Source organism: Molossus molossus, unplaced genomic scaffold, assembly GCF_014108415.1.
Source record: "Molossus molossus isolate mMolMol1 unplaced genomic scaffold, mMolMol1.p scaffold_m16_p_15, whole genome shotgun sequence".
Taxonomy (NCBI): Eukaryota; Metazoa; Chordata; class Mammalia; order Chiroptera; family Molossidae; genus Molossus; species Molossus molossus.
Genome location: NW_023425350.1, coordinates 76,604,861 through 76,618,916, shown reverse-complemented (window position 1 = coordinate 76,618,916; position 14,056 = coordinate 76,604,861). Strand labels below are relative to the sequence as shown.

General features: G+C 56.4%; 1 protein-coding gene across 2 annotated transcripts in view; it reads right to left on the bottom strand.

Annotated features, from left to right (window-relative positions):
* Positions 1–2,224: 2,224 nt before the first annotated feature.
* The window catches only part of TGFBRAP1 (transforming growth factor beta receptor associated protein 1), a 53,779-nt gene continuing 41,947 nt past the window's right edge, over positions 2,225–14,056 (bottom strand). For both annotated transcript variants that reach the window (XM_036262558.1, XM_036262557.1), the window contains exons 8-12: positions 12,214–12,357; positions 10,493–10,636; positions 9,603–9,762; positions 6,486–6,934; positions 2,225–4,665 (exon numbers count right to left, since the gene is read on the bottom strand). In XM_036262558.1, coding sequence (XP_036118451.1) covers positions 4,489–4,665; positions 6,486–6,934; positions 9,603–9,762; positions 10,493–10,636; positions 12,214–12,357 — 1,074 coding nt within the window. In that variant the 3' untranslated portion in view covers positions 2,225–4,488. The remainder of the gene's footprint in view (positions 4,666–6,485; positions 6,935–9,602; positions 9,763–10,492; positions 10,637–12,213; positions 12,358–14,056) is intronic.

Below are 14,056 nucleotides of genomic sequence, written 5' to 3'. Positions count from 1 at the left end.
CTCCGGCCACTGAGAGGGCTCAGACGGCTCCCCGCCCAGCTGCGGACCGCAGCCCTGGAGGCAGTGGCCGTAGGCCCCCGGGGCTCCTTCCCAGCAACTGCAGCAGCGAGATGGGAGTGAGACGTGGGGGCTCACACAGCCACGGGGCGCTGCAGCAGAGTTCCTGAGCGGCATGTACCCTGAGACCCAAGAACCTGGAAGGGCAGCATTTGGTGTCCAAGGCTGGCCCCACTCACTACCCTGCCCTGATTTTCCTTGCTTGAAACAGAGGGTTAACACCTGGAGGCCCTCAGATGCCACTCAGCTCTCTCTCATCTATGGACGGCACCCTCTGGTTGACAGGATGTGACCTGCCCAGGACCACAGTTGGGTAGTTGGAGCCAGAGACCCAGGTTTCCTGGCACCTCGTGATAGCATTTTACTCAAGTCGCCCTTGGCCCGTTGGGTTGTGTGGCTTTCTAACCCCTTCCCGCCTCGTGCCTTGTTTAACGGAGTCACCCCACTCTGGGCTGCAGCCCGAGCTGTAGCTGTTTCCCTGCCTGCGAGCGAAAACAGCCGCTTCATTACCCCGAGCTTCGCTCCGAACAGGGGCTTAGAGCTTTCCACGGTGCTCCAGCCGTTCAGCTTTTCTGAGAAGGAGAAGGGCCTCTGGTCCATATGGTCTAGGTCCTTGTAACTTCCATTTCTACAGTACGCTTGACACAGCTGCCAAGGACAAGTGGGGTGTCCGTTAGCACCGCATCACTGCTAACACAGCCGCGGCCCGTGGCCCCGAGGCAGGCCTTCTCACTGGCCGCTCGGACAGGCAGTGAGCCCGCCTCTTCCTGTCCAGTCAGGCGTGTGAGCCTACGCGCCCCCACTTTTTACCTAATATGCAAATGAACCACCCAATACCAATGACATAGAAATGTGAAGGAAAGTTAAGGTGTCTGCTTCATGATTTTCTGCTTGAGGAGTACACCCTGGGCTGGTCTCCGGCTCTTGCTTCTCCGGTGGCTGGTGAGGCAGCAGGCAGGGAACATGGCCCTGGGGACGAGTGTTCTGCTTGGTGTGACTCAGATGTCAAGAAAATCACCCAACCACCTGTGCCTCAGTTTCTTCAATTTGCATACGGATGACTCATGCACCCCAGCCCTGCCATCACCCACGCACGGTGGGAACTGACCAGCCCCGATGGCAGGAACAGTCAGAACAGTCAGGGGCTGCCGGCTGTTGGCACACCCTCCTCTAAGGGCCAGCACAGGGCCTGGAATGAAGGAAGAACATGGCCACGTGTTAGGAGATTCTTCCGCAGAATTTCTAAGACCTGCTGTGAACAGGTTCTAAGGGGTAAGTTAACACATAAAAGGAGAGGTTTTTAGCCCAGCCGGTGTGGCTCAGTGGTTGAGCATCCACCCGTCCACCAAGAGGTCACCAGTTCAATTCCCCGTCAGGGCACATGCCCAGGTTGTGGGCCTGATCCCCCGTGGGGGGTGTGCAGGATGCGGCCAGTCGATGTTCTCTCTCATGGATGTTTCTTTCTCTCCTTCTCCATTCCTCTCTCTCCAAAAACCAAATAAAAAAAAAATAAGCAAAAAAGGTGAGGTTTTTAAAAAGGTGGTATTCTCCTGCCCTGGCCAGTTGCTCAGTGGTTAGAGCCTCTGCCCGAGGACCAGAGTTACGGGTTCGATTCCCAGTCACGGGTACACACCTCGGTGGCAGTTCATCCCCAGCCCCGGGCGGGTCGTGAGGGAGGCAACCAGTCGATGTGTCTCTCTCACGTTGATGTTTGTTTCTCTCTCCCCCTCCCACTCTATCTGAAGACAAATGGAAAAATATCTTCGGGTGAGGATTTAAAAAAATAAAAGTGAATAAAAGGCTGTGTTCTCTGAGAACGTCCAGGTTAGAAATGCATGGGCAGCAGCCCTATTTTAAGAGCACTGGCTATGGGGAAACATGTCCGCGGTCACCCGAAACCTCCACCGTTACCTCCTCAGGGAAACATTAAGCTGAGGGCAACGTATGTCGAGGAGCCACCTAAGAATGTGCAGGAGATAAATTCAGACGTGGATCATTTAATATTTGGTCAAGTAAAAACAAAAACTTTAAATCCTCTACCGGCACTCGGAGGAGCGGCCAGGTACACAAAGTACGTTCTGGAACTCCTTAGGCTAGGTATCGGGACAGTGGGAACCACCACTTTATCAAGACAATTTTTATTTAAAAAAAAAATACAGAAACAACAAACAATTAAAAGAGTTTTAATAAAATCAACAGGTTTACATTTGTACATCTTGTGTGTCTGGGACCCAACCAGGGGCAAAGGGCAGAGTGGCAAGGACAACGGCTTCCAGAGCAGCAAGAACACAGGGCTCTGGGCTGTGACAGGCGCCAGCTGCCGCGTGACGAGGCCACGCCCTTCGCACGGCTGCCCGGAGCTCAGGCCCCGCTCCACAGCCGACATGCTCCACAGCCGACACGGCGTTCCCATGTGAATACTTGACGGGCAACAGCAGATCAACAGTTCGTAACGTTAAATAGTCTTGCCCACAGAGCATCAATGACAACGGAGTTCGGTTCATGAGGCTCTAACTAGACCGGTTACACGGAGCCTACGGAGGGGGCGGGGCTGAGTGACAGTGCTAACCCGTCCACAGCAGTCACAGCACAGCAGGCCTGACGAAGAACCATGTGTTTCTTTTCAAAACGTGGTTTGAGAAAAGAGCCTTGTGGGAGTTTGAGAAAGGACGGGTTGTGAACACAGGAGGTAATTCTGCAGTGTCAGGATTCTGCCTGTCTTAGAGGATTCAGGAGAGATGGAAAACTGATCAACTGTAATCCCATTATTCTAAAGGAAAACAAACGTTTTGAGACATGGGTCAATGTGCAGAGAAGGAAGAGCCGAGGCCCAGCTAGGAGCGAGCCGGCACAAGGCCTCCCAGGCTCGCCCAGAGCAGAGCCAGCGCTCCTCAAAGTGCACGACGCTGCACCCAGCCCCTCGCCCTCCGGGCAGCGGGTCCTGCGCACAGGCTGCGCCGAGCCGTGCGCTCACCCACGGGCTGGAACACGCTGGGGCTCGCGTCTGTGCCGTGCACACAGCACCTGGCTGACTGCAGAGAGCCTGTCCCCATCACTCGTTCTTCAGGTCACTGAGACACGGTGAGGAAAGAACGCGCGGATGACGCCTTGCCCTTCTGGCCAGCGCGAGGACAGGAAGCTCTGTCTGAGGACGAGAGGGAGCTCTCCCTGTGTGAGGCTGAGGCAGAGGGCAGGCTCCAGGGCCTCTCCTCACACACAGAAGCGGATGCTGGTTTCCAAGCGTCACGCAGGGGTCCAAGGAGTACACTGCACAGACTCGATCGTCAAAGGGAGGAGCCTGGAGAGGGCAGTGCAGCCAGCTTCAGCCTCTGCAGGGCGGCGGCAGGAGCCTGCAGTCTGAGGGGCGCGCCTCCCCGCCTGCAGGCGTGCGCAGTGCTGGGGGAGGCAGCCTGGCCGGGCTTCCTGGGGCGTGTGGCGCTGCCGCGGGAAAGGTGGCGCCTCCCTGTGCACGGGCAGCTGTCACCCGAGGCCTGCCCTGCTGAGCTTGAGGGCAAAGCCGGCCTCTGCTGAACACACGTTCGGTGTGTGCTCCTGACGTTTCCCTTTTAGTTTCCCGAGTATTCAACAGGAGGTTCACTGTGACAAAACAAAACACCCTAACAAACATGACAGATACTTTCTGCAACGATGATACAACTTCAAAAAAAGTTTTAGTCAAGCACATTCTCCGTGGAGTTCAGACCAGCAGACAAAGACAGTAGGGCACACCCTGGGCCACCCCCATGGGCTCCCGTCACCGCTGTGGTCTTCGAGGACAGGCAGCTTCTCTCGCGCTCCGCCGGCTCCACGTGGGTCTTCACTGCCAGGCAGCCAGAGCGTCTGACTTTGCGAAAGGGGGTGCTCGGTGCACAGAGGAGCAACTTCCAGGGCTGACGCCAGACAGGAAGCAGGAAGGAACGGAGACACTGCACTAAGGTCAGCCAATGCCAAGGGCAAAAGCAGAGCCCATGAGGCCGTCCAGGACACAGACGGGACCTGGTGGCTGCGCCGTGGATGGAGCACGCACCCACACGGGAGGAGTACGATGGTGAACTTCCCGCACAGGACTCTGCCCTGCCACTCACCTGGCCAGAGAGGTCCCCTGCGTGCCACCCTGAAGGTCGGGCGGGGCTCAGGGACCCGGTGAGTGTGGCGTGCACCGGGAAGGCTCTTTTCTTTCCGAGAGGACACCTGTTTTGGGTGACCACGTGTCTGGACAGGCGAACTCCCGCATGTCTCTCTTTTTGGGTTTTCCATTTACATTCAATGCAGACTGGTCAGCAGGGACGAGTCCTCGTTTCACACTGACTGATGCCTCCGGCACCCAGATGTCACCTGTCTCTGCTGACATCCTCCAAGGCTTTCTGCCCCTCACGTCAGCAGGCCTGGTGTGTCAAGAACTCGCGGTGCCCTGGTGCCCGGGACAGCCCCTCAAGTCCGCGCGCCCGGGCTGGAGGAGCTGCTGTCCGCGCGTCTGCTGGCAGCGCAGTGGGTGTGCACAAGGCCGCCGTCCGGGCACCTCACAAACGCAGGCTCGCAGAAGGGGCTGTGGCACCTCTGGCACAACCTTGTGTCTGAGAGCCGAATCGCGCTTCCTTTCAACTTCATCTGCGAAAATAAACAGACAGTCTCACGTGCCGTTAACCGCTTCCCAGAGCTGACACACATTACCCCATCGATCATTATTACCGATGACTTTACTTTCACATCAACTCCTGAAACAGAATATTAGAAGTGAAAATAAGCAAAAACATCCCCATAAGTGGCGGGGTAGAAAGAGCCTCGAAACTGCTGTCTCATTTTTCAGGTCACTGCTGCTTGTCTGGCTGAGGCGGTCGCCAAGATGCCACCAGACGCTGTGAGCTGGCGTGTCTCAGCGGGGCCCCCACACCGCTGTGTGCGCTGGAGCTGAACAGGCTACACAGACCTCTGCCCCATGCCTCTCACTGGTAAACTAGCAAAGCGAGGCACAGACGGGAACCTGGCTGAAGCCACAGGCTGATTAGCGCACACTCCTCACTGATGAGGACACATTTCATTTCGGTGAGGAAACTAGCGAGCCAGAGCTGAGACTCCACTGCTCCAGTCTGACACGCGGGCGGGCCTGGAGCTCTGCAGGGGGAAGAGTCGTCTGCACAGCTCCCTGTGGCAGACAAGCCAGCCTGCAGGAGGGCCGAGCAATAACTCCGTGAATGCACCCTGGACACTGCAGGTCCCTCAGTCATCTTATTCAACCTTCAAGACACCAGGCTTGGCTCTGGGGATACTGAGAGACCCCAGCGAAGCTTCCTGCTCGCACACAACCCGAAGCCTGACGGCAAAGGGAGACAGTGCCGAGGGCACGTGCTCAGACGCAGTCTGCCTGCTGCAGGCTGCAGACCTCAGAGGAAGAACATGGCTGGGTTCCAGCCAGCGCTCACGGGCACCAGGGGAAAGGCAGGCTCCCTGCGGCAGGGAGAGTGGCAGGCACAAAGGCCGCGTGTGTGTACAGCACATCCTACTGGGCAGTGCCACACGGCCCAGCGAGCAGTGCCAGACAGACAGGGATGGCCAGAGACTGAATCTCCCAGGGGTCGACTTCTCCACTGGGGCATCAACAGAGACTTCCAAGTGGGGGACAGGCCGGACTCCTGCTCTGGAAAGACCACCCTGAAGTGCGGAGCACAGACCTCACGAGAGAGGGGTTCCAGAGGGAGGTAAGTTTGGGGACTGTTACACACTGAATGTTTGTGTGCCACCCCACCCAGTTCATATGTTGGAGCCCTAATTCCTAACATGATGGTATTTGGAGGTGGGGGTCTTGGCAGGTGCTTAAGGTCAGATGAGGTCATTAGGCAGGGCTCCCAAGATGAGAGTAGGCCATTATAGGGAGACCAGAGCTTGCTCTGTGCTGTGTGGGCACAGTGAGAAGGGGCCGTCTACACGCCAGGAAGAATCTGCACCAGGCACGAGTCTGCTGGCAACTCGATCTTACAGTCCCAGCCTCCAGAGCTGGGAGGAAAAGTCTGTCGTCGATCCCTGAGCCTGTGCCTTTGTCAGAGCAGCCGAGCTGAGTGACAGGGACCAAGAATGTGGGTGCTGAGTGGAACACACACCTGGCCCTCCACGTGCTGTGACGCTCTGGGCTCAGCTCCCCGTCTGTGAAAGGGAGAAATACACAGACACTGCGTACAAAGCTGCAATGATGAAGTGATATGATGCAAAGAGCAGAAAAGTGCCTGACACGATGCATACACGCTTTCTTGATCATCAGCATCGAAAGGGGAGAACACCCCTGCCCGCTGCCTCTGCGCAGACCCCGGCTCCTGTGAGTGGGGCCACGCACTCCGAGTGCCGGTGCTGCAGGGAGGACACTGACAACGGGCACCTTCCCCGGGGAAAGGCAGTAAGGAAACGCCGCCTGGTCGAGAAGACAGCCAGGCTCTCACCTTGTCGTACTGGTAGATCAGGTTTTCAGACTTGGCCAGGCCGAGCGCCACCTGAGCGGTCCTCCTGCTGTGGATGCTGTCCCTCATGGCCCCCGTCAGGAACGGGCAGAGCAGCTGCACTGACCAGGTGCCCGGCAGCAGCTGCAGAACCTGGGCGGCGTCAAACTCGGCGGCGTGGTGGTTCAGGAGGTCCACTGCGGCCACGGCCAGCTCGGGGGTGGAGGGGCTGGGGGCGGAGGGGCTGGGGCCGAGGTACAGGGCCAGCAGCGTGTGGAAGAGCCGCTGCCGGTAGGCGGGGCCCCGGCCCTCGGAGCGCCACAGGCAGTAGTCCTCGGCCGCCGGGAAGTCCCTCAGCTCGTGCACCAGGGTGTGCAGGGCCTTCTCGTGCTCCTCCAGCTTCCCGTGCAGGATGGCCCTCTCCATGGGCAGCCCGGCGCCCTGCACTCTCTCTGCGGGGCAGAACCACTGTGAGGGCACGAGGGCCTGAGCCTCCCGGTGTCAACCCCGCACCGCGGCCCTCCCCGTGCTCTCCGCTGGGGTGAGGCGAGCCGTCTGGCCACCCAGACACTCCCAACAGGGCACCAGACCACTCAGGGAGGCCCCCTTGCGTGTCCGCGCATTGAGCTGGGTGTCACTAACGCTGAGTGCAGACACGGCCTCCCAGGACAGCCAGGCCTCAGAATGGAGCTTGTGAACAGTGTCGTGAGAACGAGTGAAACGCATGACCCATGTCTCGGAAGGTCCCAGAGAAGCCCTGAGCGTCACAGCGTCGGGCCCCAATTAATCCACACATCCCATCATCCCAGTGAGCGTCCACGACTAAAGCACATAACTCCACCCCACCCCATAAATCTGCTGAACCTCTGTATTCCGATTTAAAATATACTCCACGGGAAGGAATAGGGGTTCATGTTAAAATCCATTCCTACATCAGTCTAAAGACCTTTGTCTCGCGAGGTAAAGGTCCAGGTTCTGGGTAAAATGGAACCAGCAGAGGAGCACCAGGCCCTCCAAGGCCCCGCCTCAGCGCCAGCGCCTTTGCTTCCCCGCCCCTGCAACCAGGACACTGCTGTGACTGCCCCCCACGGGGAGGCTGCTCTGAGGACAGCTGTCTACGGCCCCGGTCTATCCAACTGCAGGCATCCTGCACGTGAAGCCCAGGCACCTTCAGCCAGTGCACGAGGTGACACACCATCCTGGAGCTGCAGACACCGGCCCACCCTACAGACGGCTGTCAGCAAACAGTGACAAAGTGGATGCCACGTGACAGGAACAGGCAGAGGCACAAAGGCGGCTGAGAAAGATCCTGTAGTGACCAACACTTACTGTCCGTCATCTCATCCTGTTTGAGTCTTGCCTCGAGGGGAGGTTGGCAGGAACTGCTATGGCAGCGTGCCCAGGGACACCCCAGGTCACTGACTACCAGGGACAGAGGGAGTCTCAGAGTTGCAGTACTATGCCATAGTATCTTGGGGACCTATTGCCTGCAAGCTCCCAGACGTCTCCCAACGACTGCAAAACAGGATCTCCTCTGGGAGGCTCTCCCTGCCCATCCCCCACGGCACGGCCTCGGCTCCCAGGCCGGGGAGTTCCAGGCTCATCTGCCCCTTGGTCACAGTGAGGACAAGAATACAGCCACATCTCTTTGCATCCTCTGTGCACGTCTGACTACACAGGCTCCAGAAAGGTGGCTGATAAAAACATTCACCCACAAACGACCACACGGAAGCTTTATCGAGGGATCTGCGCAGCCCACAGCAGGACGTCAGTCGGAATGACAGTGGGAACGCTGAGCAGAGCACCGCATGGGCACTGGCTGGCTGACTGGACTGCGGCCACGAGCACGGGCTGTCCACACGCAACAGCGAGCCAGGTCCTGCCTGGGCCGTGCGAGCTGGGCAAGCTGGAGCCTGCTCCGAGCGTCTCACTCCAACTCAACATCAGGTACGAGAGGGCGTATCTCACAGGCTTGTGCGGGAATAAGCACCGTGATGCATTCCACCTGTACCTGGAATATACACAGTCAACCCTCATTGTTCAAAGATCCTACGTTTGCCTCCTCTCCAGAATTCACCTGGAACTCCAAGGTCAGTACTTGGTGCCTGACAGCACCTGTGGACGTGTGCAGAGGGGCAAAGCCGTGAGCCACCAGCACGCCGCTTCCCAGCCGAGGTCAAACGAGCAGCCCTGCTCTACTGGGCAGCGTGCTTCTCATGGTCTACTAGGTGCCACGGTTTTGCGCTTTTGTGCTTTCTGTTGGTGATTCCAGCATTTAAAATGGCCCCAAGCGCAGTGCTGTCTAGTGCTCCTAAGCACTGAGGGGCCTGACAGAGAACAGGGGTGTGTGAGGTGGGCGTTGGTCAGGCTGGCTGACAGTGCTACTGGCTGTGCAGTCTATGTTAACAAATCAACTAAGTATTACCTGAGGTGTCAGTAAGAGAAACACTCAGAAAACAAGGCTATGTACTGTGCTCCCTCACCCATCGGGAAGTGGACCCGGCAGGAATCGGACCTCCGAGCTCCCCTCACCCATCAGGAAGTGGACCTGGTAGGAATCGGACCTCCGAGCTCCCCTCACCCATCAGGAAGTGGGCTCGGCAGGAATCGGACCTCCGAGCTCCCCTCGCCCATCAGGAAGTGGACCCGGTAGGAATCGGACCTCCGAGCTCCCCTCGCCCATCGGGAAGTGGACCCGGCAGGAATCGGACCTCCGAGCTCCCCTCACCCATCGGGAAGTGGGCTCGGTAGGAATCGGACCTCCGAGCTCCCCTCGCCCATCGGGAAGTGGACCCGGTAGGAATCGGACCTCCGAGCTCCCCTCGCCCATCGGGAAGTGGACCCGGCAAGAATCGGACCTCCGAGCTCCCCTCGCCCATCAGGAAGTGGACCCGGTAGGAATCGGACCTCTGAGCTCCCCTCGCCCATCAGGAAGTGGACCCGGTAGGAATCGGACCTCCGAGCTCCCCTCGCCCATCAGGAAGTGGACCCGGCAGGAATCGGACCTCCGAGCTCCCCTCACCCATCAGGAAGTGGACCCGGTAGGAATCGGACCTCCGAGCTCCCCTCACCCATCGGGAAGTGGACCCGGCAGGAATCGGACCTCCGAGCTCCCCTCACCCATCAGGAAGTGGACCCGGTAGGAATCGGACTTCTGCAGCAGGCGTCGCAGCTTCGCCTGGGTCTCGGTCAGGTCTGCGTCCTTGCCGCCGGCCCCGGGCCTCCGCTGCAGCACCTCGTCCAGGTAGAGGATGGCCAAGTGCGTGTGGTACTCTTCCCTCTGCAGGAAACGGGGCCAAGCAGACATGGCTTTCGCAAGGGAGGAGCCTGGGGGGCACCCTGGTCAGCAGTGTTCCAGGACCTGGCCGAGGGGAGCTGGGCAGATTCTCAAAAACAATTAACTGAATACATTTGCTGGGTTGAAACCACAACACTGAGAAGGTGACTGACAAACCTCAGAGGGGAGCGGGCTGTCGGGGGGCGGGAAGACATCAACCAATGAACTTACATGAACATATGCACAACCCGTGGACTCAGACAGCCGCGCAGTGAAGGCAGGGAAGGGGGGTGTCAATGGGGAAAAAGGGAGGGACATTTGTAATACTTTCAACAATAAAGATAAGTTTAAATAAATAAAAAAAATAAAACAAGATCTATGGGGTAAGTATAAAAGGGTTACTTCTCATTTTGAGAAGTAAGGGTCACAGGATTGAAATATTCTCCAAAAAGTGCAACGTCTCTCATTTCCTTTAGGAAAAGTAACAAGGAAAGAATAGAGAAGAAAAACAGGAGCTGGGTGGACGTGTGAGACAGGTTAGAGAAGCTCCTCCCTCCTCCCATCTCTCACGACCTCCGGTTCCCCTGCAGACCATGAGCCAGCATAGACTGAGCAGCCGGGGACAGAAAACATTGCACAAGGACCGTCCACCAAGTTCAGCCCCAGGTTCCGTCTCTTGGCCCGTGCGGGGCCCTGCAGCCCGCACTCCTGGGTCTAGTTCGGCGGTGCTCACCTGCAGCTTCCTGTCCATCACCAGGTGTTCCAAGTATCTGACAAGGGCGCTTGGGTACTTCTTAAGGCAAATGAGAATATCGTCTGGATTAAAACTGTTCTGCTGCTCCTCCAAAGGTCTCTTGGTGAAAACTTGAACTCCAAGCTGAAAAGGCAGTGACTGAGTTATTATGCTTTGCAGAGCCCCTTCCTGCCTTTATCCTGAGCACTGCAGATTCATGCTGTGGGTAAAGTCACCGTTGGAAACATGGTGACACAGGAACCTGCACAGGTAGCTGACAGAGACCAAGAGCAGACAGCAAGGGAGCAGAGGCTGCTGGGCCTATGGAAATCCTCATAGCCTGGAGGATTTCCTTTTAAAAGGGCCAGAAGTTAAAGGATAAAACTTTTATTGGTAGCAGGTTTTGACAACCCACGAAGCAAAACTTTGTAATCTTAAGATCATCCCAAACAAGGACGAGGAAGAGAAAGAACAGACAAGTGCTGCACACCCAGGGGGCTCAGCTCCAGCACCAACAGCTGCTCTGTGCTTATCTCCCAGGCTGCCTCCTGGGCCTCTGCTGGGGCCCCCTGTGCAATCCTGGCTTCCAAGGGAAGTACATCTGCCTGCACCTGCCCTGGGCACCGTGTGCATGCTCTAACACACAAACGCACCCCACAAACCCCAACATCAGAGAAACAGCACAGCACAGCTCTGCCAACTGTAAGATCTTGGGGAAGTTTCTCCAGCTCTCTGAGCCTCAGTTTCCTCATCTGTAAATGCCCACCCTGTGGGGCTGCTGCCATGTTTGAGAGACGAGTATGTCAGGGACTGACACTGTCCGGGACAGAGCGTCCTGTGCCGGATGTGTGTGAGCACCTGCTGGCCCTGGGACAGCCCAAAGCCTGCACACACTCCATGGGGGGTGAGCACTGTCGGGCCAGTGGGCCTGCGTGTGCCCAGAGGCAGAGCAAAGATGGTGTGAAACGTGCACCAAGCACTGGGGCTGAGCCTCCAGGTACCACAGCACCATGGACAGCACAGTCCAATTCAGATGTCAGAGAGGGAGAAACTGCATTTGTGACCAAGGAACTGCATCAGAACACCAACTGGTCTCTCCAAAGGGAGCTGAGGAAACGCAGACATTCTTCACTGAGAGAACTGACATGCTCTCTCTTTCCCAGTCGTCTCTGGGGCTTTGCTAAGGATCTGACCCTCTGTCCTAAGCACGCTGTTCCCTTTAGAATCAACAGCCCACAGAGGTTTTCTCAGTGATGTCCTTTCTCAGCCTCCCTCCTCCAGACCCATGACTTCCCCAGCACAGGCGATAGAAGCCAACGGGGCAGCAGTGTGCCTGGGGTGGCCCAGGCCTGGCACCCAGCCCTGCAGAGCAACCACCAGCTCCTGCTCCAGTCCACAGAAAACAAAGATAGCAGCCTTAGTTAGGGGTGGCGGCTCCCAAACCACCTTTTTCAAAAGATGCCGAGAATGAGGGCTAGTGAGGTTTCTTACTTTTCTATAAAGGCGGCCCATCCCAGGCAGGATGCTGAACACTGACTGCATCTCCAAAGCACTGAAATGAGGAGCTTGCCAGGAGCCGGGCTTCCACAGGCTCATGGGGACGAATTGAAGGGGGAACAAAGGAAGAAGACAGAGCACTGGAAGCGCAGCCTGCTCACCCACCTAAACCCACAGTTGTGTCTGTCTTACCCCCACCTCCGGTGCACTGACAAAGCACAAACCTCCTCACTCCTCTGCAAGGCCCAGTTGGCGTACTTCCACACCAGCGCCTGGTCCGAGCTGCAGGTGAGGAAGTCCACGACATACTCGTACAGGTCTGCGCGTGTGGCGTCGTGAAGATCCCCGTTCACGATGTTCACCCACAGCTGCGAAGCAGCAACAGGAAAAAGACATGAAAGCTTACACACCGTCTGCAATCAGCTGAGAAAGGGCGTATGTTTACTTCGCCTGTTAATACTTGAACGTAGCAACAAATTTTATTTTATTTATTTATTTTTTTTATCCTCACTCGAGGACATTTTTCCATTTTTTGTTCAGGTTAGAGTGGGAGGGAGAGAGAGGAACAGAGAGAGAGAGAGAAACATCGATGTAAAGGGACACATCGAGTGGCTGCCACCCACACGACTGACCAGGGCCGGGGACAAACTGCAACCGAGATACGTGCCCTTAGCGGGAACCGAACCCAGGTCTCTCCGGACTGCAGGCCGACGCTCTAACTGCTGAGCCAAACCAGCCAGGGCTAAATTTTAAATACTTAAATCAAATTTAAGTTTTTCCAGAGAAAGAGAGAAATGTGGAAGACGGTCCAGGAAACCGAGGAACAAAGCACCGGGCTGTGCCCCTCAGAGCTGTCGCAGGAGCACAGACCACAGTGGGCGCGAAGGTCCACCGCAAGGCTGTTGCCACTTTCTCCATCTCAGGAATTCTTCATTCTGAGGTCCTTTTCCAACTGTGGTAAAGACTACGCTTTCGAAAACTTTGATTCTGTCCCCTAGTGCCCTGACAGTCTTTGCACAAGGTCTCATTAGACAAGCAATCAAAAGCCTCTGCCATTTCATCCAGGGACGTCCCTGCTATGTACGCTGAAGCTTACTCCCAGAACCTGGGGCGAGGCCGTGTCCCGGGGCAGAGGAGACGGAGGCTGCGGAGAGCCGGGTCTCTGTATCACCCGCGGTACCTCAGCCGCCTCTCCACGGCGCTGCACCTCTGAGCCACGCCACCAGCAAGATGCCCAAGGAGTGGGCCAGGCAGCACCAGCTCCCTGATTCTGACGATCTGCAAGCCGACATTTTTATGGTGCTAGCTTCTGCATCACTGAATTGCCCAAACCAAATAATCTAATCACACACACACATTAAAATGTTTTAAAAACAGTGGAATTCTGTCATATACTAAGATGTATTTCATATTATTTCAATTTTGCAAATATCTCTATATAGACCTCTGCTAGTATTTTTACACTTACATCAAGCTGTAATTCTTAGAGTTATGTGATGTAAAAATTAAAAAATTTATCTTTGACACCCAAATCTACTCTTACCATCGCGTGCCTGCTGATGGGAGCCCACTTCTCTCTTTGTCTATTCTGCACTGATGTCACCACAACAGTCTAAGCAAACGCGAAGCTGACTCGAGCTGGGCAAGCAGCCCTGATGGTCCTGGCTGCTCACAAAGCAAACAGACGACAGCACATGCGGAAAGCCTGAGGCCAAGCAATCCTCGTGGACGCCAGCGAACGCAAGGGGCCAGTCTCCCCAGAGCATGAGATGAGGTCAGCCACAGGCTGCAGATGCCAGATGAGAGACAAGACTAAGCCTGGGAGCCACGCGACTCAGGCCCGCATCCCGGCCAGGCCACCTGCAGCTCCGGCTCTGAACCCAGCTCTGCCACTGGCCAGTGGCTTGAACCCGGCCTTGATCAGCTTTAGTTCTGTTACCGATAACATGGGGTAATAGTTTGCCCAGATCTCTGGCAACAGTTACTATCCTTAATAGTCATTAATATCATAAATCTATTAACATTAGGGAACTATAAAGCAAACTGTTATCCCCAGTTTTAATTTTC